Raw genomic sequence first — 23,026 nt, 5'->3', positions numbered from 1 at the left:
GACAATGATGGGAGGGGGAGGGGGGCATTGGTTCCAAACTAGGTTCCCATCTCAGAGTTATTCTTTCCAAAAAGGTCTAGAGGTCTGTGATATTTCTGAACTTTTTCCAAACTCCTTCTGGAATGCTCTGTGCTCTTCCAGGCCCCTAATAATAACTCCATGGAAGTCCCTGCACCAGAGGAATCTCCACCAGACACCACCCAGAGTCTCAGGCAGAAGGAGCTGAAGCGGGAAGGAGACGGGGCTGCCGCCTTGCAGGGTGAGAAGGAACTCTTCTGGGAGTTTTGGGGTTTCATGCTTTAGGGGGATGATAAATAAATTAAATTATTGTTGGACTTTTTGTTGTTGTTATATGTACGCATTGGGTTGCTAACAGTGTGATTTCAGTTTGATTTGTAGTTTTCTTTCATGCAATAGGACTGAAAATGGAGCCTTCAGTGTCTTCCCAGGTGGGACCCTAAGCGAAGATGAGTCTTGAAACTGAGCTGGAAGACAAACAGACAGCAAAGAATCACTTTAGTCAATTGAAACACCAAGCCCAGTGCTAGTTTCAGTTGAACATTCTCACAGCACTGCTTGCGAGATAAAGTCCTAAACCCTCACATTGTACATCTTCTTGGGCTGTTGAATGCGCCTGTGTTCTTAGGGCCGTTTCCTCATCGGTCTCTTTATAGGACTGCAATGGTCACATCTGAGGCCTGTTTCTGTGACCAGCTTTCCACCCCTTGCTCTCTCTCCAGGGTCTGGAATGATGCTGTTGCCGAATCCTCAGTCGTTTCTCCCCCTTTGCGATGGAGTGGGACTGAGTCAGGTAAGCAGAAGGATTCCTGGGAGAGGAGGGCTGGGCCTGCCGGGGTGCCTTTGGTTCCAGGCTTAATTATCAAACATCGGTTGAAACTGACAAGATTAAATACTTTTCCTTAGAAGTGGAATACTGAAGGCACAATTGCAAACATTTGCAACAAGGAGGGGGAAAAAATGAAGAGAAAACTAAAGAAAGCAGAATGGATGTTCAAAGAACTTTCAACGGAGCTATGATTGAAAAGGGACATGTACAGGAAATGGGAAAGAGGGGGATCACCAAAGAATGTAAACGAGTAAACCGCATAAGTCGGGAAAAGGCCTAACCATCTAAATCAGAAAATGAGGTCAGAAGAAGAAATGAGCCAAGAGTAGGGTCTGTGCCTGGAGAAGGTGGTGAGATGCTAACCAGGGATAGGGAAGAGTTAGAACATGGCCTCAGTCTTCTCCCAAGAGGAAATGGGTATTCTACCTGAGCAAGATGGAGAAATTGGGAAAATGCAACCCAAAATGGGTAAAGAAGTGATCCAGGAATACCTGGCCACGCTCAATGAATCCAAGTCTCCAGGGCCAGGTGAACTACACCCAAGGGTATTGAACTAACAGCAGTAATCCCAGAACCACTGTCAATCCTCTTTGTTCATTTTTGGGAACAGGAGAAGTCCCAGCAGGCTGGAGGAGGCAAAGGTTGTCTCTATCTTCAAGAATGGACCAAAAAGAGGTCCCCTAACAATGACCATCCAGTTATCTTGACTTGGCCCATAAGCAGTTGGAGCAGCTGTTTAGACTCTTGAATTTTTATAAGGAGGAGATCGTTTGATGTGGATAGTTAATCATTATAGAGGGAGCAGATCTGTTTGTTTGCTATTATGCACTCTTTATGGAACCAATGTTTGGGTCTGACCCTGGGTTGCCTCGACATTCTTTGCCAATCATATAGTTTTTAAAAGATAGGTTTTATAAGGGATTCAAACCCGGTGATGCCTCCTCGAAATCTGGGATTTCAATGATCATAGTTTCTATGGACAACACTTCCTAAGAGTTCAAGATATCCAGGCACACCCCTTTTGTCTTAACGTTCCGCTTCAGCCTGGTGTATTGTGGGTAGGCTTGTCCAGGTGGGGAAGTGCTGCTTCTCTCCAAAACCAGGAGAAGTGGGAGATAGATGATCACTAAGCAAGGAATTGTCTATAGCAAATGAATCAATGTCACTAGCTATGGAGGGAGAAGTCAGAAGATAGTCTATGACACTAGAGCCCCTTGGTGAGACTAATGTATATTCTCCAGAGTCAGGAAACTGAGTAAGTCCATTTAGCCGGGACAGGTTGAGCTGCGTGGCCATTTTGGTCAGGCACTTTCCGGCTTGGTTTCACGGTTGGTCCTTAGAGTGTCGGGCTTCTGGTGTCAGGAGAGAGTTGAAGGGATCTTTGTCCAGGCCCTCTTCTCTCAACACATTTATTCAACTAGATCCTACCCTTGCATTGAAGTCACCCGTTATCTTGACCTAAATAACAGGAAAAATGTTGGAGCAGATCATGAAGAAGGCCATCTGGAATCACTTGGGAAAAGTGCTGTAATCACTGAAGGGCAAGATGGGTTTCTCCAAAACAAGTCATGCCAGACTAATGTACTTTTCAGTAGAGCTACAAGCTTGGTAGAGGAAGGAAATGCAGTGGATGTAGCACATCTTGCTTTCAGTAAGACCTCTGGAAAGGCCTCCCATGGTTTCACAAACAACTAGTAAAAAGTGGGCTGGATAATACTCTTGTTCGGTGGATTTGTAATGGTTTGAGCAACAAAGGGTGGAGTGTTGCAGGGTTCTGTCCTGGGCCCAGTACTGCTCAACATGCGTATCATATTTTGAGATGACACCAAATTAGCAGGTATAGCTGACAGTCTAGAAGATAGGATCAGAATTCAAAATGGCCTGAACATGGTAGAGAGCTGGGCCAAAACTAACCCAATTACTGTCAACAAGAATATATGTAGAGTTGTACACTTAGGCAGGAGAAAAATGCCATGCACAGGAACAGGATGGGCGACACCTGGCTTGACAGGCATTCATATGATGGGATCTTGGAGTGTTAGAGGACTGCAAGTGGAACATGAGCCAACAATGTGATGCAGCAGCTGAAAAGAGTATGAGATTTTGGGCTGCATCCCAAGGAATATCGAGTCTAGATTGAGGTGACCTTTCTGCTATGACGAGACCTCACCTGGAATAATACTGTGTCCAGTTCTGGGCTGGAACATGCTCAGATTCCATTCCTGATTCTACATATCAATTAAGAAATGGTTCTGACTGTGACCAACCCGTCGTCTCTAGAAAGCTTACAACTGTGTCATGGAGGCCTTCGCCCTTTCCTTTTCAAACAACCAACAGAAATGTAAATCTACTTTAAAGAATTTCTTGTCATTATTTTCCTTGACATGTGAGAAGGGAATTTTTTCTTCTTCCGCCAGGGCCCAATCGCCTTTGAGGACGTGGCTGTGGATTTCTCCCTGGAGGAGTGGGTTCTCCTGAATCCGGACCAGAAAGCCTTGCACAAGCAGATCATGGAGGAGATGAATGGGATTGTGGACTCTCTTGGTAAGGCTCCCTCACTGATGGGGATTTCTGTTTCAAAAGGCAGTATTAGCCTAAATCGTCACAGTCACTGGGGGTCTGCAGGGCAGGGCTTGTCTTAGAAATATATAAAATAATAATAATAATAATAATAATAATAATAATAATAATAATAATAATAATAATAATATAACATTAGCACCAATTCAGACTCAAGTGGGAAGATTTCCATAACGGGTCAAATCGAAGCCTCTCTCTCTCTCTCTCAGTGTTTGTGTGAGAGGCAAGGAGAGGGAGGAAGCAGATTGGCTGGAGAGAGGGGCCGGAGAATGGTTGATCAAGCATCAACTGTCGAGCCTCTCAGAATCTCACACAAGGATAGGGTTAGGGCTCTAGAAACCACAATGACACACATCGAGCAACAGGAAGAAGCAACGGGGATCGACATCATGGTGCCGCAAAGATGGCGAGACTTGGCAGAAGAGAAATGGCAATCGTCGGAAAAGCAGGCAAGGGTCACAGATTTTAAAAAATCTTCACAAGACTGAACTTTTTAGAAATTTAACTTCCGACAGTGTTGTTTTATGCAATTCTATATTTATAGTCAATTTTTAGTAGTAAATATTTTTTGTAGTCAATGCTTTCAATACATTGCTATGTTTTGGTGCTAAATTTGTAAACACAGTGATTTCTCCATAATGTTACCATGTATTGAACTGCTTTTCCTGTCAATTTGTTGTAAAACATGATCTTTGGTGCTTAATTTCTAAAATCATAATGTAATTTGACCTTTAATAGGCTTTTCCTTAATCCCTCCTTATTATCCAACATTTTCACTTATCCAGTGTTCTCCTGGTCAGTTTATGTTGGATAAGCGAGACTCTGCTGTTCTCTGAAATTAGGTATGGGATGTTCTACGTTGGAGCGGAAAAATCCAACCTTAAGGGAGCATGGGAAAAGAGAACTGGGATTGGGGGAGAGAAATAAAAAGGAGAGAAGGATGGTGAAATGGGTGGTAGTTGGTAAAGTCTAAAGCTAGAGAAAAAGGCAAGCATTTGGATGTGAAGGGGAAAGGCATCCATTCCCCAGAGAGAAGGAGACGGAATAAACAACCGGGCTGGGCTGAGCAACAGGGAGCCTCAGGAGCGTATGTTACTCATCTCTCTCTTAGAGGCTCCAGGCAGACAACCAGGGTCCATCTTCACTGAACAAGGGGTGGGGAAAGGACAACGTGTATATCTCCTTTTCCTCCATGTCTGTGTTGTTTTGAGGATCATTTCAATCCACTTCTTATCCCACATCCTTTGAGTCTTTATGACTCACACTGAGGAACAATTGTTTATGTTCTTCTTCACAGTAGATAACGGGGAGAAGAGCCATGTATGCACCAAATACAGGAAGCATTTTGGACACAACTGGGGCCTTCGTCAACAGCAGCAAGCCCACAGAGAAGATGGAGGTTCTGCCAAAGAAAGGCCTGACAAATGCAGTGTATGTGGGAGGTGTTTTACCCAAAATATGGCACTTGTGCTTCACAAGACACTTGATGTTGGGAAAAGCCATCTTAAAGGGAAAGTATCTGCAAAATGTGTGGTGAAACACAAGAAATTTCACACAGGTCAGGAACAATACAGATGCCAAGAGTGTGGGAAATGTTTTGCTTCCAGTTCAGCCTTGGTGAGGCTCAAAAGACTCCACACAGGAGAGAAGCCACACCAATGCCAGGAGTGTGGGAAATGTTTTGCTGAAAGTTCAGCCTTGTTGAGCCACAAAAGAGTCCACACCAGGGAGAAGCCATACAAATGTGAGGAGTGTGGGAAATGTTCTGTTTCCCATTCAGACTTGTTGAAGCACAAAAGACTCGACACAGGAGAGAAGCCATACCAGTGCCAGGAGTGTGGGAAATGTTTTACTTGCAGTTCAACCTTGGTGAGCCACAAAAGACTCCACACAGGAGAGAAGCCACACCAATGCCAGGAGTGTGGGAAATGTTCTGCTTCCCGTTCAGACTTGTTGAAGCACAAAAGACTCCATACAGGAGAGAAGCCATACAAATGCCAGGAGTGTGGGAAATGTTTTGCTGAAAGTTCAGCCTTGGTGAGGCACAAAAGACTCCACACAGGAGAGAAGCCATACCAATGCCAGGAGTGTGGGACATGTTTTGCTTGCAGTTCACACTTGGTGAGCCGCAAAAGACTCCACACAGGAGAGAAGCCATACCAATGCCAGGAGTGTGGGAAATGTTTTACTTCCAGTTCAACCTTGGTGAGGCACAAAAGACTCCACACAGGAGAGAAGCCATACCAATGCCAGGAGTGTGGGAAATGTTTTGCTTACAGTTCAGACTTGGTGAGGCACAAAAGACTCCACACAGGAGAGAAGCCATACCAATGCCAGGAGTGTGGGAAATGTTTTGCTGTCAGTTCACACTTGGCGAGGCACAAAAGAGTCCACACCAGGGAGAAGCCATACCAATGCCAGGAGTGTGGGAAATGTTTTGCTTACAGTTCAGACTTGGTGAAACACAAAAGACTCCACACAGGAGAGAAGCCATACAAATGCCAGGAGTGTGGGAAATGTTTTGCTGACAGTTCAAACTTGATGAGCCACAAAAGACTCCACACAGGAGAGAAGCCATATAAATGCCATGAATGTGGAAAATGTTTTACTCAGAGTTCAGCCCTTAACCAGCACCAGAGAACACATACCGGCTAAAAAACAGCCATTGTGTGTAAATGTCTGATTTCAAACTTTGAAAAGTTCTGCGTCAGATTTGGTGGAGTCCCCGTTCTTGTCATTTGAACCTGTAAGTTGGAGGTCTGTTCTCTGGAGCAGCAGAAAGAAAGCTCTGTGTGACAGTCCTTCAGAGCAGTGGTTCTCAACCTGTGGGTCCACAGATGTTTTGGCCTTCAACTCCCATAAATCCTAACAGCTGGTAAACTGGCTGGGATTTCTGGGAGTTGTAGGCCAAAACACCCGGGGACCCACAGGTTGAGGACCACTGCTTCAGTGTCAGTTCCTGGCAGGTGTAGGAGACAAAGATAGGCTCACACAGCTTGTAGCTATGGAAAACTTTATTGAATCCGCCTTGCCAAAATGGCCGCAAAGCTTCTACTGCCCGTCTTCCGCTCTTTCCCCTCAGTATATTGGGTGGTTGCTTCCCTCCTCCCTTCACGTCTCTTCTTCTCCATTCACACCTCCCTTTCCTTTTGTCCTTTCCCACGTTTGAAGACCAGACCCTGTCATAAACCAGCCTTCCCAGCCAAATGGTCTTCTTTATCCGATTTGTTGTAGTCAGGTGTGAAAAGGACAGCTTGGAGAATGCTGATCTTTTTGCATCCTGACATTCAGAGAGTTAAATATTAAGTTAAGTCTTGTCACCTCGTCTGAAAAGAAATAAACCATAAGTGATTCCATCACTTGTTCCTCTGGTCTTAGTTTCCAGCTCCATTTCCACCTTGGTTTAAATGTCCAGTTTGTGAACGTTGTGCCCCTACAGACACATCCTCTGTTTTCCTCTTTAGTCAGGACTGGTCAGCTTGAATATTGTAAATGGCCGTTATGGGAGGGATCCAGAGTTAGCCCCTTCCCTTTCAGACAGTGGCTCTCAACCAGTGGTCCACGGACTACCAGTGGTTCGCAAGAACTAAAATACGGTCTGGCTTCTAACCTTCCCTTCCTTTGCTTTCTTTTTTCTAGCCCTTCCTTCCCCTTTCTTCCTTCTTTCCTTCTATCCTTGTCTTCTTGTCCCTTCCTTTGCCTTTTCTCTTGCCCTTCATTCCTTCCTTTTTCTCTTCCCTCCCTTTTCTCCCCTTTGCCTTTTCTCTTGCACTTCTTTCCTTTTTTTCTTCCCTTCACTTTCCTTCCTTTTCCTTCTTTTCTCTTGCCCTTCCTTCCTTTTTCTCTTCTCTCCTCTTCCCTTCCTTTGCCTTCTTTTCTCTTGCCTTCTTTCCTTGCTTTTTCTTGCTCTTCGCTTGCCTTCCCTTCCTTTGCCTATCATATGTTATGGACTGGAGTAGAGTACAATATATGTCTCATTTGATGCCTTATGAACTTGAATGCAAACTATAATTGTTTTTATTAATCTGTTTATCCTATTATATTATATTATTGATGTACTCTGATTGTTGTTTATGTGAGTTTAATATGTCGTAAGCCTCTTTGGGTCCAGTGAGGGAGAAAAGCAGGATATAAATAAAGATTCATCATCATCATCATCATCATCATTATTATTATTATTTTCTCTTCCCATTCTTTACTTCCCTTTTTCTCTTCCCTTCCATCCCTTTGCCCTCTTTTCCCTTGCCCTTCCTTCCTTCTTTCCTTGCTTTACCTTCCCTTCCCTTCTTTTCTCTTGCCCTTCCTTCCTTTTGCTCTTCTCTTCCCATATATTCCTTTGCCTTATTTTCTCTTCCCCTTCCTTCCCTTCCTTTGTCTTCTTTTCTCTTGCCCTTCCTTCCCTTTTTCTCTTCTCTTCCCATATTTTCCTTTGCCTTATTTTCTCTTCCCCTTCCTTCCTTCCCTTCCTTTGTCTTCTTTTCTCTTGTCCTTCCTTCCTTTTTTTCTTCTCTTCCCATATTTTCTTTTGCCTTATTTTCTCTTCCCCTTCCTTCCTTCCTTTCCCTTCCCTTGTCTTCTTTTCTCTTGCCCTTCCTTCCTTTTTCTCTTCTCTTCCCATATTTCCCTTTGCCTTATTTTCTCTTCCCCTTCCTTCCTTCTCTTCCTTTGTCTTCTTTTCTCTTGCCCTTCCTTCCTTTTTTTCTTCTCTTCCCATATTTTCTTTTGCCTTATTTTCTCTTCCCCTTCCTTCCTTCCTTCCTTTCCCTTCCTTTGTCTTCTTTTCTCTTGTCCTTCCTTCCTTTTTCTCTTCTCTTCCCATATTTTCCTTTGCCTTATTTTCTCTTCCCCTTCCTTCCTTCCCTTCCCTTGTCTTCTTTTCTCTTGCCCTTCCTTCCTTTTTCTCTTCTCTTCCCATCCTTTCCACTACCGAGAAGGAAGGCCCTGTCTCTCATCCCTGCCAATCATGCCAGCGAAGAGGGCGGGATTGAGAGCAGGGCCTCTCCAGACGGTCTTAGACTCCGAGATGGTTCATAAGGGGAGAGACGTTTGGACAGGTAACCCATCCAACACAGGCTGTGACCCTGTGCCCTGTTTGGCCTTGCGACTGACAAGGAAGACCTCTGCGTACAGATGACATTGAACTCCAAAACTTCAGATGATCTCTCCCAACGGCTTCATGTAGATGTTACACAGCGTGGGAGACAGTATTGAACCCTGCGGGGATTCTGGAAGGGATTCTGCTTTTCCTGCCTGGCAGAAGGGGGTTGGACTAGATGGCCCTTGTGGTCTCTTCCAAATATACTATTCTGTGAATCTCTGATTTGGGTAAGAAGGCAAGGGCCTAGAGAAGTGGGGGGGGGGGGGAGGGAGTCCTCTCTCTGGATGACCCCAAAAAGGGGCTGGAGAGCGACCTGCGGAGGATGGTCTGGATGGTGACGCTGCTTGGGGAGAATGGGGCTGGACTCCACGACCCACGGGATCAGTGGTTTCATGGCGAAAGAACACACATCTCCTCCTCCTCCTCCCAGTCAGTTTGGGTTGTGTGCTGAGGGGCTAATCATCTTCAGACCATGCAGGAATAAACCACCAAAGCACCCCCAACAGATGGTCATACCATCTCAGCTTAAAAACCTCCAAAGGAGACTCTTATGGACTCCCGATAGGAGCAGACTCCACTACTGAACAGCTCTGACCTTCAGGAAATGCTTTCTGTTGTGTAGGTGAGGCCTGCACAACTAGTCAGTGTTAATGAGTGATGGAAGGAAAGGAGAAGCAGAGGAAAACACACACACAACACCCCTGCTAGACAGGCAGGTGAATTCAGTCCTCTCACGGCCTCCTCCAGCGATACAATGGGACAGACTGTCTCATAGGCAAGGAGTGGATTCCAACCCCCAAAACACTGCAGAGTCCTGGTCACAGTTTCACAGCCTCTGGCCTTGTAAAGTAGTTCGTCTCTTTGAATAAACACTCTTGAGTTCTGACTTTCATCCAAAGTCCTTGGAGGTTTTATTCTTGATTTATTCACTACTTATAACTATTTACAGGTCTTCTCTTAATATACAAAGATACACAATAAGAACGAGTAAGGGCTGTTGGAGAGTGGCCTAGGCTGCCTCAGAGTGTGGTGGAGTGTCCTTCTCTGGAGGCTTCTCTGCAGAGGATATCTATCGGGAGTGCTTTGATTGTGCCTTCCTGCATGGCAGGGGCAGGACGGGGTGGCCCTTGGGGGTCTCTTCCGGCTCTAGGGTCCTAGGAGTCCATTCCAGGAGGAGGCAACACGGGGTCTCATGGACATGCCTTTCCTCTCCGTCCACCTCTCATCCTGACCACGGCCAACCCTTTTGGGATCCAACATTTCCTTCCTGCCGAGGGAGAAGCCCTTCCTTCTTTCCTCCAAGTGAAACATACCCAGCTGTCTCTCTCCGCCCTTCTCTACATCCCGTCTCTGGAGATATTCTGACCTGTCAATATCCGTCTTGAATTGTGGGACCGAGAACTGGAGACAGGGTCATTCCAGGTGAGTCTGACCAAAGCGGAAGAAAGGAGGCCGTGACTTCCTTGGATATAGACAGAATCCTCCTATCGGGACAGCCTGGAATCACATTGGCTTTTATAGCTGCTACATCATAATCTGTTTTTAAAAATAATTTATATTTAAATACAAGAAAGAAAAACAAATGCATATTTATACAAATTACAAATACATTTATTATTATTTTTTTAAAAAAAATCGTACATCCTTTTACAGCAGCCACATAATATTCAGTACAATCTACAATACATTAACATTTGGCATCTACTGTTATTGTCACGCTTATACAGATTTCTTACCCTCCCCCAAGTCACTTTTTTTATTTATCATCTGTCCAAAATTCCTTTTCATTCCCTCTTGAGGAGGTAATTCCGTCTTTCTTTTCGAATCCTCTTCCAATACATTTTCTCCAGACATCATCACAACCACTTTGTTTCTAAATCCCTCTCCACGTCAACCTATCATTTCTTCCCAGTTTCCATACATCCTTATACCATTCTTCTATCTCTATATTTATTTCCTTTTTCCACTTCCTTGCTATAAGCTGTCTTGCAATTGTTAATGCGTTTGTTATCGCATCTTTGTCCTCTTTTTCCAACTGTTTATTATTATATAATGAGAATAAAGCCATGCTAAGACTTCTTTCTATTTGAATGTTCATTGTGTCTTCTATCTCTCTTAATACTTTTCCCCAGAAATTATTTATATATTGACACTGCCACCACATATGTATGTATGTTCCCGATTCTTGGCATCCTCTCCAGCAATTGTTTGAGTAGTTTTTATTTATATTTCCTATTCTTATGGGTGTGAGGTACCATTTCCATATCAACTAAATAATAATTTTCTTTAACACATATGGATATATTTTTCAAGTGTCTTTGTGCCCATAATTGTAACCCCTCTGTTTCATTGATTTTCATTCCTATATCTTCTTTCCAAATCTTCTTGAAGGTGTTATTCTTTACTTTTGCTTTGTTTTTTTCAATTAATATTTTAGAAATTTTACTGGATATTCCTTTCAAATTTTTATGTTCCTAATCTTTTCTTTCTTCATTCCAACCTTTAGCCAATCCCCTATTTTATCTAAGTTTTTCCCCTTAATTTTTTATCCATCATATATATATATTATTTTTTGTAAATGTCTTTTCCATTATAATTGGGGTTATTATTGAGCCATCTGTTATTAACTTTCTCCTGTATTTGTTCCATATTTCTAATGCATTACTCAACATTGGGTTCCCAGTTTACCTTATTTTTTTTTCTCATAAACTATTTTAAAACCTATTCCGAATTTCTTCTTCCGCTTTTCCTGAATCCATTATTAACTATTCTACATCCTCCTTTTCATCATTCCTTGTATAACCAATCTCAGTCTGTTTGCCTTATAATATTTTTTGATATGAGGAAGCGCTAATCCTTCTTCTTTTTGAGATCTGTTCTGTAACTTGTTTCGTCAATTTCTTTGACTGCCATTACAGTATTTATCATTTGTCCAAATGAGTCTCCTTTGGGGTGGAGAAAGGTGGGGTAGAAATGTTGCAAAGAAATCATGTATTCAACTCTTCTTCTATAATCTGAAATGGCATTATAAATATAAGGTATATGTAAGTATAAAGTTTATCCTCAGAAGCATTTTCATTTTTAGTATTGCTGTCTTTCCAAACCAAGATAGATGTGTATTAATTTTTTCAAACTATTTTCCTCAATGCTACTACATTTGCCTCTTCTATTTCTTCCAGCTTTTCAACGTCTCCTTTCAATTGCAGTGCCCAGAATTAGACACAGTGTGATTCCAGGTAAAGTGGTCTGACCAAGGCAGAATAGAGGGGGAGCATGACTTCCCTGGATCTAGACACTCTGCCCCTATTTATGCAGGCCAAAATCCCATAAGGAGGAGGGAGCAAGCTTGTTGTCTGCTGCTCTGCAAACTAGGATGCAGAATAATGGCTTCAAACTACAGGAAAGGGGATTCCACCTGAACATAAGGAAGAAGTTCCTCACTATGAGAGCAGTTCAGCTGTGGAACCTTCTTTGGAGGCTTTTAAGCAGAGGCTGGATGGCCATCTGTCAGGGGTGCTTTGAATGGAATTTCCTGCTGCTTAGCAGGGGGTTGGACTAGATGACCCATGAGGTCTCTTCCAACTCTATGGTTATATGATTTTGTGATTTCTTCCCCTTCCACTTCCTGTTCATGTCTATTTTAAGTCATAGTCCTTAGAAGTTCTTTGGACAAACATTCTGGCTTCTTTGCACTTGTCCTATTTATGTGGCTTCTCTCCTGTGTGAATCTTTTGATGGGTACGAAGATTCGAACTGTTACTGAAGCTCTTTCCACATTCCATGCATTTATATGGCTTCTCCCCTGTGTGAGTCCTTTGATGGATACGCAGATGTCCACTCCGACTGAAGCTCTTTCCACATTCCATGCATATATGTGGCTTCTCCCCTGTGTGAGTCCTTTGATGGGTACGTAGATCTCCACTCTGACTGAAGCTCTTTCCACATTCCATGCATGTATGTGGCTTCTCCCCTGTGTGGATCCTTTGATGGGAACGTAGACTGTCACTCCGACTGAAGCTCTTTCCACATTCCATGCATTTATATGGCTTCTCCCCTGTGTGAGTCCTTTGATGGATACGCAGATGTCCACTCTCACTGAAGCTCTTTCCACATTCCATGCATATATGTGGCTTCTCTCCTGTGTGAGTCCTTTGATGGATACGCAGATGTCCACTCTCACTGAAGCTCTTTCCACATTCCATGCATGTATGTGGCCTCTCTCCTGTGTGCATCCTTTGATGGATACGCAGATGTCCACTCTGACTGAAGCTCTTTCCACATTCCATGCATGTATGTGGCTTCTCCCTTGTGTGAGTCCTTTGATGGGTGCGTAGACTTCCACTCCGACTGAAGCTCTTTCCACATTCCATGCATTTATATGGCTTCTCCCCTGTGTGAGTCCTTTGATGGGTGCGTAGATTTCCACTCTCACTGAATCTCTTTCCACATTCCACACATTTATATGGCTTCTCTCCTGTGTGTGTTCGTTGATGTTTAGCAAGAGAACTTCTCTCAATGAAACATTTCCCACAGTCCTTACAATTATGTCGCTTCTCCCCTGTGTGTGATTTTGACAATGAATTTTCCATTTTTTAACATTTATTATTCTAATATTATGCCTGAAGTTCACAGATATGGACTCCTGAATAGGACATTTCCTCTTCCCAGTCTCTGTATTGCTGTAGCCTTATTTTCTCTTTACCAACCCCTCTTTTTACAGCACAATCCTCCCTTTCCTTACATTTAAAGGTATGTAGCTTGAAATATAATTTCTCCAATTCATTTCTTGTTCTTGTTAATCCTGCGTACTTTCCTTTCAGACGTAAGGCAAACGGCAATGTTTTCTTCATAAGGTTCGTTTAGAGGTTACCTGGGAGACGAATGAGAAGAAAATCTTATCAGGAGCAGAGTACAGAAAGATCTCATTGAACATGAAGAACAATAGCCTAGTGCTGTAGCAATCACAGGGGAAGAGGGGAGAAAGACTGGCCCAACTGGTAAGAGCCCGTTGCCTGTTGAGAAGCACTTTAACACTTGCCCAACAAAGAACAATCCCTGCAAAGGGGATAGCGGCCTAAGATCCTGTGTCTAATCCAACCTTGGTAAAGGAAGGCCTCTAATAATATGGTCAACACGGAAAGGGGCTAACGATGCAAAGCATTTCCTACCTAGATCCCGCTTCTTCACGTCTCCACTCAAAACCTGAGTGGCCATCTGTATGGACAGACTATCCCAAGTGATCAGTCTTGGGAGAAAAATACTTCCTCCAACTTGGGGGAGAGATATTTTCCTGATCCTCTCTTTCCCTGCAGCGTGATCCCTGCCCCACGTTTCTAAAGCAAGGCGCCTGGAGACACTGAGAGCACATTAGGCCACAAAGTTCCTTGACATACTGCATTCTTACAAAACCTATACCACAAAGGTATGTAACTTCAGGCAGAACCAAGGCAAAGAGAAAAACCAAGGAAAATGCAAACTTCTACACTGATGCCACAAAAACAGAGATAGCGATGCAGAAGCACAGGGTGGAAGGCACTCAGCCTAACAGCAGTACATGAGAGAAGGCGGTATAGAGGAGACAGATGGATAGACCCCCAGGGTGAGTGGGAATCCTGCTGCCCTCCAGATCCTTCTGCACTCCAACAGCACCCTTGGGTGGGAGACATCATGATTCCTGCCCAGTTCTGCTCAGTTCAGTCTATTTTAGAAAGGACATTGGCAAACTGCAGCGGATTCATAGAAAGGCAACAAGGACAGGAAGACATTACATTGTAAATGAAGGAAAAATAAAGGCAAAAGTTTGCTTTTTCACAGGAGACAATATTGTGGCTCGAACTAAAATTATGTGCTAAAGATGATGCTTCTGACTGTCATCTGGGTATAGCTTGTGCCACCAGATGACTGCAACTAGGCCGACCACCTGCTCCCTCGATCCGTGTCCCTCCTGGCTAGTAAAATCTTGCCTGGAGGGATTACGTGAACCTCTGTTGAATATAATAAATAGCTCCCTTGAGCAAGGAGTTTTTCCAGAGGGTTTAAAAGAGGCGATGGTCTCTCCGCTGCTGAAGAAACCAGACTTGGATCGTTCGGTTCCCCCTAGCTACCGCCCAGTCTCGAATCTTCCGTTTCTGGGCAAGGTGGTTGAGAGGGCAGCAGCGGAACAGTTGCAGCAGTTCCTCAATCGCATAGCCGGACTTGATCCCTTCCAGTCCGGCTTCCGTAGGGGGCACGGGACGGAGACTGTGCCAGTTGCCATCACAGATCAGCTTCGCTGCCAAAGGGATCAAGGCGGATCAGCGCTGCTCGTGTTATTGGATCTCACAGCAGCATGTGATACGGTCAATTACAATCTATTGACCCACCACCTAGCCATGACGGGGGTTAGGGGGATACCCCTTAAATGGGTGTCCTCCTTCCTCCAGAATCAGGGACAGCGGGTGGTGAGGGGAGGGATGGTTTCCGAGAGGTCTCCACTAACTTGTGGGGTCCCACAGGGAGCTATTCTCTCTCCTCTATTATTTAACATCTATATGCGACTGCTTGCCCGACTGGTGCGGAGCTTTGGGCTCGAGTGCCACCAGTACGCTGATGACACTCAGCTCATTCTGAGGATGGAGGGCCGGTCGGACTCCGTACCCAATAGTTTCCATCAGTGCCTTGAGGCCATTTCTGGATGGTTTCGTGCCAGCAGGTTGAGGGTGAATCCAGCGAAGACAGAGATCCTTTGGCTGGGCCGTCCGGGTGGGGGGGAGATGCAGCTGCCTACCCTGGATGGCGAGACACTGCGTCCGTCATCTTCTGTAAAAAGTCTTGGGGTTTTATTGGACCTTCTGCTCACAATGGAGGCCCAGGTCTCTGCTGTGAGCAGATCTGCGTTTTTCCATCTACGTCAGGCTAGGCGACTGGCTCCCTACCTATCTAGGAACGACCTGGCTACGGTGATCCAGGCGACGGTCATCTTGAGGCTCGGCTACTGTAACGCCCTCTACATTGGCCTTCCTCTGTCAGTGATCCGGAAACTGAAGCTGGTGCAAAATGCGGCAGCTCGTCTTCTCACCGGGGTGCCGGCGAGGTGGCGTATCACCCCAATTCTACAACAGCTGCACTGGCTACCGATTGAGTACCGGACTACTTTCAAGATACTGGTACTAACCTTTAAGGCCTTACATGGTTTAGGGCCGGCGTACCTGAGGGCCCGCTTATCCCCCTACCAACCCCAGAGATTACTTCGGTCCAAAGACCAAAATTTGCTTGAAGTCGGACTTATCTCTCTGGAGAGAGTTCCAGAGCCGGGATGGGGGCCACTGCCGAGAAGGCCCTCTCCCTCCCTCGTCCCCACCAGCCGCATTTGAGACAAAGGCGGGAGCGAGAGGAGTCCTCTCGCCCCCACCTTTGTCTCAAATGCGGCTGGTGGGGACGAGGGAGAGAGAGGGCCTTCTCGGCAGTGCCCCCCCCCCCCGGCTCTGGAACTCTCTCCCTAAGGAGATCAGGTTAGCTCCTTCCCTGCCCATTTTCCGCCGGGAATTGAAAACATGGTTGTTCCAGAGCGCATTTGAATGAATAGGCCCAATAGAGCTGTCATCAGAATACTTCTTTATGTTTTAAAAGCATATGGCACTTTATCGCTGTTACTTATTTCCATTAAACAGCACTTTATGAAACCTGTCCCCGCTGGTTTGCTTTTAATTACTCTGATTTTATCTGCTTGGATTTTAATGTATTGTCCATATTTTATTTTGTGTATCGTTGGAATGTTTTAAGTTTCTGTCAAATATGTTGTGTTGTTGTTTCGGGCTTGTTCCTGTTGTGAGCCACGCCGAGTCCCTTCGGGGAGATGGGGCGGGATATAAAAATAAGTTGTTTATTATTATTATTATAGCTGGAACAAGAGAAGCCTCCAATTAAGTTGGGAGATACCACAGAAGAGATCTGGGGCCAGAAGAAGAGGCCAAACCAAATCTCTTCAAAAAGAGTTGGAATATACAAGGAGACACAGGTTGTTCAGACCTCTGAAGCAAATGCTGAATGCCGCACAGGAAACAAAGGCCAAGAAAGAGACCACAATGCCCTTAAACAAGAATGAGCGAGATTATATTCTTGAATGGTGAAAACAGGACGTAGTGAAAGCAGATATTAAAGAAAGGAGAAGTCCAAAAAACTATGAGTAGTTGGAAGTAAAAACGCTGATCGGAAGATAAAAAAAGAAAAAATGGGCTGAACAAGAGATCAAGAAGAATGAGATTTTCAAATGTGGTGCTTTAACAGATGATTGTTTTATATCTGTTTTAAATAGTATGGACAAACCCCTCATGTAAGAGACATTAGTTCATAGAAAGGCTGTGTAGCGGGAAAGGGGGGTGAAGGATAACGGTATCTATTAATTCGTGTACGTATAACACTAACTTACTAACAAACAGATTTGACTAATAATCTTCTAAAATTCATTTGGTAATAAATACAACGAAACCACAGTTTTCTTTAAAAAGGAGCAAGTTGCCAGGAACAATCAAGAAGAACTTAAGAAATGCCATTTCCTAATGGATTCCATCACAAAAACATGGGAAAAGTTTCTCAAACCCAAAAACTTGGTTTCTGCGGGAGGGACATCCTGCTGTAGCACATTTTGCTCTGGTTTTTCAATAAATTCCTCATCACCAGGTCTCAACCAATTCAACTCTCACTCCTTTGTGGCAGCCACAAAACCAAGTTTCCGGAGTAGAGCAACTCCTTTCCAAGTAAGGAATGCACAATAAAACAGGAAACAATACTTTCAAACCAGGAGCAGAACATTTTTCAAATTTTGTTATATTGTCATTTACCTTGTGTCACTTGTTACATCGTGTCATCTTTTAACTTGTTAATTGGAATTGGAATGTGTTCAGTCTATTTCAATTTTAAATAGCCACAGCTCACCTGCCCACCAAGCAGGACGAAAGCAGAAATGTGAGTAGATAAATAGGTACTGCTTTCAGTGGGGAGGTAATAAAGATGCCCTTAAGGACACTGATCGGGAAGAAGCTCCTCAACATGGAAGATGAAGTGACAGCCCCCCCCTCCCCCCATGTCCAGTGTTGAGCACAGCCTCCAAGATGCCGAAAATAAGATGGGAAAAGTTGTTTTTACCTGTGTCTGCGTTGTCTGTCCTTGTTAATTGTAGAATCAGGCACTGAATGTTTGCCGTATGCGTGTTCTGTAAGCCGCTCTGAGTCCCCTTCGGGGCGAGAAGGGCGGGGTATAAATACTGAAAAGAAAAGACAAGCAATTGAACCAAGATCAAATACAAGATGATTATTGAAGAAGAAAGACAGGACTATTGGATTTCAAAATAATGGACAATAATATAGAAGACAGATCAACTTTTGGGGGGATTCTTTTTAGTAGTTTAAGCAATGGATGTCAAGATAAGAGAGATTAAAAACTGGGAGTAATGCAGTAACACGTGGAGTATTTGAGAAAGTACGAAGCAGTGATCCAAGGCGGATTTATCCTTACGGAATCCAGTTTGCTCAGGGCTGATGGTTTTGTTCTGGTCCAGCCTGGTCTGCAACTTTATCAATAGGAATTTTGCACAAAGCTTTCCAATTACCGATAGAAGGCTAATTGGCCAGTAATTGGAAGGATCGGGAGGGTCGCCTTTTCTGTAGATTGGAACTATAATGGCAAATTGCCAGTGGTTTGGTAGGATGCCCGTGTTGTTAATGATGGTGAAGACTGCCACCAAGAAGAGGGTCCACCACTCAGGATCCGATGTCAAAATCTCCGGGATAATTAACTCCGATCCAACTGCTTTTCCATTTTTTAGACCAACGATCAGGTCTGCTCCTTCCCTACTGAAACGGGGGGCCAGTCGGTCAATTCAGGAGAATCTATCGCTTTTTTTTCGTGTCAGGAGCAACCCGAGTTGCTTCCGGAGTGAGAGAATTGGCCGTCTGCAAGGACGTTGCCCAGGGGACGTTGCCTGGATGTTCTGCTGTTTTACCATCCTTGTGGGAGGGAAGCTTCTCTCATGTCCCCGCATGGAGCTGGAGCTGAGAGAGGGAGCTCACCCGCGCTCTCCCCGGGTGGGATCTGAACCTGGCAGCCTTCAGGTCAGCAGCCCAACCTTCAAGCCCGGAGGCTTTTATCCCCTAGGCCACCGGAGGCTCCAAAATCTACCCCTGAGCTCTGGGTTTCTAACTCATCAGCCCGAAAGAGGTTGAAAAAAAATGACTATATCCGTTTGAGGGAGTGACTTATTTATTTATTTATTTATTTACTTACTACATTTATATGCCGCTTTTCTCACCCCCGAAGGGGACTCAGAGCGGCTTACAATTCAAATGTACATACAATATATTATTAGCATAGCACAATATAAGCCATTAAAATACTATATTGTACTATATAATTTCATGGTAATATTATTAGTAATATTACATTTAATATATAATATATAATTAATATTATATTATATTATTAATTAGTATAATATTGTATTGCATTATAATATTATTATCAATATTACAAGTACGTACAATATATTGTATATTTATAAATTATTGTATATTATATATATCTATATATATAAAAGAGTGATGGCATCACGGCAATTCACAAAACAACAAAAGTACAGGCCCCCCAACCTCAAAATTTGACAACGCAACCCATCATCCACGCCTCAAGGTTGATACAACAAAAAGAAAAGAAAAATAAAGTCCTAATTAGAGGGAGAGCAATAATTTTTTTATCCAATTGCTGCCAGTTTAGAGGGCTAATCTCTGCCCACTTGGTTGCCTAGCAACCAAGGGACAGCCAGGTTTCAGTTAGGGGACAGGCAGATTTAGGCCTCACTTAGACTTCTTCCACAGATTATCTAATTTGCACTGGATTATATGGCAGTGTAGACTCAAGGCCCTTCCACACAGCTATATAACCCATTTATAATCTTATATTATCTGCTTTGCACTGGATTATCTTGACTCCACACTGCCATATAATCCACTTCAGTGTGCATTTTATACAGCTGTGAAGAAGGAGCCTCATATAATCCAGTTCTGAGCAGATAATATAAGATTAGAAATATACAGTAGAGTCTCACTTATCCAACGTAAACAGGCAGGCAGGATAAGTGAATATGTTGGATAATAAGAAGGGATTCAGGAAAAGCCAATTAAACATCAAATTAGGTCATCGTTATACAAATTAAGCACCAAAACATCATATTATACAACAAATTTGACAGAAAAAGTAGTTCCATGCGCAGTAATGCTATGTAGTATTTACAGTAGAGTCTCACTTATCCAACACTCGCTTATCCAACGTTCTGGATTATCCAACGCATTTTTGTAGTCAATGCTTTCAATATATCGTGATATTTTGGTGCTAAATTCATAAATCCAGTAATTTCTACATAGAATTACTGCGTATTGAACTATTTTTTCTTCCAAATTTGTTGTCTAACATGATGTTTTGGTCCTTAATTTGTGAAATCATAACTTTATTTGATGTTTAATAGGCTTATCCTTAATCCCTCCTTATTATCCAACATATTCGCTTATCCAACATTCTGCCGGCCCGTTTATGTTGGATAAGTGAGACTCTACTGTACTGTATTTACAAATTTACCACTAAAATATCACAATGAATTTAAAACACTGACTACAAAAACATTGATTAGGAAAAGGCAGACTGCGTTGGATAATCCAGAACATTGTATAAGCGAATGTTGGATAAGTGAGATTCTTCTTTAATATGAAATAATTACTGGGATAGAATAATGCAGAACAATATAATCTCTAAAACCAGGACAGTAAATAAACAGGGGAATTCCACACAGGAAACAATCAGGGCCAGCTAACACCTCCCAACAAAGTATTCCCATCATCAAAGTCTGGCAAATCCTGTTTTCTCAGGGCCACAGACAGTAGAAGCACATAAAATATCGCAAACAACACCACTCTGAAAACAAGGGAATTCCAGACAGGAAACAATCAGGGCCAGCTAACACCTCCCAACAAAAAATTCACTCAGGGAGGAAACAGCCAGGCTTTAAAGCTGCAAGGCTATTACATCCTAATCATTTTTCCTAATTGCAGCATTCATACTTGCCTCCAACAAACAAAAAAAACCAATCAGAAATATTGTATATTCACAACCTTTAGGAAATAATATCCCCTGATGGCGCAGCGTGTTAAAGCGCTGAGCTGCTGAACTTCTGGACCGAAAGGCCACAGGTTTGAATTGGGGGAGCGGAGAGAGCCCCCACTGTTAGCCCCAGCTTCTACCAACCCAGAAGTTCGAAAACATGCAAATGTGAGTGCATCAATAGGTACTGCTCCGGCGGGAAGGTAACGCCGCTCCATGTAGTCATCCCACATGACCTTGGAGGAGTCTACGGACAACGCCGGCTCTTCGGCTTAGAAATGGAGATGAGCACCAACCCCAAGAGTCAGACACGACTGGACTTAATGTCTGGGGAAAACCTTGACCCTTGACCTTAACTACCACCAATTCCTCAATACTTTATTTCCCAGACCACCAGACTTCGCCACAGCAACGCGTGGCCGGGCACAGCTAGTATGTATATAAAATTAGCACAGCATGTTGCTATGGCACAGGAGACAAGATGGAACTGCCTCCCTGGCTCTTCCTGTTGCTCTAAATTTACATCATTATCCAACATTCTGGATTATCCAACGCATTTTTGTAGTCAATGTTTTCAATACATCGTGATATTTTGGTGCTAAATTCGTAAATACAGTAATTACTACATAGCATTACTGCGTATTGAACTACTTTTTCTGTCAAATTTGTTGTCTAACATGATGTTTTGGTGCTTCATTTGTAAAATCATAACCTCATTTGATGTTTAATAGGCTTTTCCTTAGTGCCTCCTTATTATCCAACATATTCGCTTATCCAACGTTCTGCCGGCCCGTTTCTGTTGGATAAGTGAGACTCTGCTGTATATCCGTTTGAGGGAGAGATGTATTTACATCATTGAGGGCGGCTGACAACAAGGGCACCATCTGACGCCTTGAATGCCTATAAAAACAAAGCCACATTGAATTGAAGACTGAGGGTGAAGGTTGGGCTTGAATTGCAGACAGGCCGCAGAGTCCCCTGGACAGACAGACAGACAGACAGGCCGCTCCCTCCCAAAGGCCGAGAAGAAGGAAGGAAGGGAGGAAGGGAGGAAGGAAGGAAGGAAGGAAGGAAGGAAGGAAGGGAGGGAGGGAGGGAGGGAGGGAGGCCTGAGGGCGGAGGGGGCGCCCCCCATCCCTCCCCCACTCACCTCCTCCTCTCTCTCTCTCTCTCTCTCTCCGAAAGGCCTCCTCCTTCCTTCCTTCTTTCCTTCCTTCCTTCTGACAGGAAAGAGCGCCGCCCGGCCCCGCCCACCCCGAGTCTTCCCGCCTCTCGCTGCACTTCCGCCCTCAAGAAACATGGCGGCCGCGGGCAGGAGACCCACAGAGGGGCGGGGCCCGAGAGAAGCGGAGAGGCAGGCGGACAGACACGCCCCTTCTTTCCTTTCTCCGCCAATGAGAATCCGCCTTCCTCTCAGAGCGGCGTCATCGGTCTCCGGGCAGGAACGCCCCCGCCCCGCCCCCGCTCCGCCCTTCTGCCGTTAACGGTCACTCCAGGAATCGGCCAATGGGAATGGGCCTCGTCTCTCCGCGTCACCCGTCTCCGGGCAGACTCGCCGGCGCCTTCCCGCCTCTGGGCCGGACTCTCCTGGCCCGCTCCTCATGGCAGGCAGGCTGCTGAAGCGGGGAAGGGGGGGCCAGGCCAAGGAGCGGGAGGCGCCTCTGCGTGGAGATGGAGATGGAGATGGGGGGGGGAGGCAGGAAGGGAGGCCGGAAGGGAGGCCTTGAGGCGAAGGGCCAGGCAGGCCAAGGCCGGAGGGGGGGCGCGGGGGGAGACTCGGGGACCCACTCAGCCCCCCCCCCAACACGCACACGCACACTCACCCCTCCTCCTCCTCCTCCTCCTCCTCCTCCTCCGCTTCCTCCTTCCTCTCCCTCCCGCGCTCGCTCTGACAGGAAAAGGCGCCTCTCGTCCTGAGTCTCTCTAGGAAGACGCCTCCCTCCTCGGTGGACTTCCGCCCGGGCTCAACATGGCAGCCGCGGGCACGATGCCCAGAGAGGGGCGGGGCTTCTCGGCCGTCGAACGGAGCTCTAGACAGAGAGAGACGCTCCTCCTTTCTTTTCTTCCCAACGCCCAGGGTCCGCCAATGGGCATCCGCCTCCCTCCCTGACGTCATCCGTCTCCGGGCAGAATCTCCCCCGGCCCTTTCCTTCGCCGTTCCGCCATGAACGGCCATTCCCGGGACCTGAGGGCCAATCTTTACCTCAGCTTGAAGGGTGGAAAGAACATTGGATGCCAAAAGGAAAGGTAGGATTGTTTGGAAGAGTGAATGTGATGGGTCTGCTGTAGAACGAAGGAGGTCTCTTTGAGAATAGGAAAGAAGTGTCTCCGTGTCTTCTGTGATCCCAAGAAAGAGGGAGGGCGGGAGAGAGGCCTGG

General features: G+C 44.9%; 3 protein-coding genes across 9 annotated transcripts in view; 2 read left to right on the top strand and 1 right to left on the bottom strand.

Moving 5' to 3' along the window:
* Positions 1-23,026, top strand: part of LOC134296836 (zinc finger protein 43-like) — a 149,409-nt gene that overhangs the window by 122,675 nt on the left and 3,708 nt on the right. For 4 of the 7 annotated variants that reach the window (XM_062972739.1, XM_062972737.1, XM_062972740.1 and 1 more), the window contains exon 1: positions 22,466-22,895. The exons of 1 other annotated variant lie outside the window; for it this stretch is intronic. Coding sequence is in view for 1 of the 6 variants with exons in the window: in XM_062972742.1 (XP_062828812.1) it covers positions 142-303 (162 nt within the window). In the remaining 5 variants the exon portion in view is untranslated. Of the gene's footprint in view, positions 1-141; positions 4,131-22,465; positions 22,896-23,026 lie in introns of those variants that run through there. 2 more of the 7 variants (XM_062972742.1, XM_062972736.1) reach the window with 2 other exon arrangements.
* LOC134296844 (zinc finger protein 501-like) lies at positions 4,634-7,587 on the top strand. Its single transcript, XM_062972795.1, has one exon. The coding sequence runs from the start codon at positions 4,682-4,684 to the stop codon at positions 6,080-6,082; it is 1,401 nt and encodes a 466-aa protein (XP_062828865.1). The 5' UTR covers positions 4,634-4,681; the 3' UTR covers positions 6,083-7,587.
* Positions 9,413-22,328, bottom strand: LOC134296859 (zinc finger protein ZFP2-like). The gene is made up of 3 exons (XM_062972838.1): positions 21,799-22,328; positions 17,649-17,766; positions 9,413-13,395 (listed from the first exon to the last, which is right to left on the bottom strand). The coding sequence occupies exon 3, from the start codon at positions 13,112-13,114 to the stop codon at positions 12,224-12,226; it is 891 nt and encodes a 296-aa protein (XP_062828908.1). The 5' UTR covers positions 13,115-13,395; positions 17,649-17,766; positions 21,799-22,328; the 3' UTR covers positions 9,413-12,223.

This window comes from Anolis carolinensis, chromosome 2 (genome assembly GCF_035594765.1).
Source record: "Anolis carolinensis isolate JA03-04 chromosome 2, rAnoCar3.1.pri, whole genome shotgun sequence".
Classification (NCBI taxonomy): Eukaryota; Metazoa; Chordata; class Lepidosauria; order Squamata; family Dactyloidae; genus Anolis; species Anolis carolinensis.
Note: the sequence above shows the minus strand (reverse complement) of the source record. Positions and strands in the feature narration are given on the sequence as shown.

Coding starts and splice junctions, on each gene's coding strand:
- LOC134296859 (XM_062972838.1), bottom strand. CDS start 13,114: ATGGAAAATTCATTGTCAAAATCACACACAGGGGAGAAGCGACATAAT.
- LOC134296844 (XM_062972795.1), top strand. CDS start 4,682: ATGACTCACACTGAGGAACAATTGTTTATGTTCTTCTTCACAGTAGAT.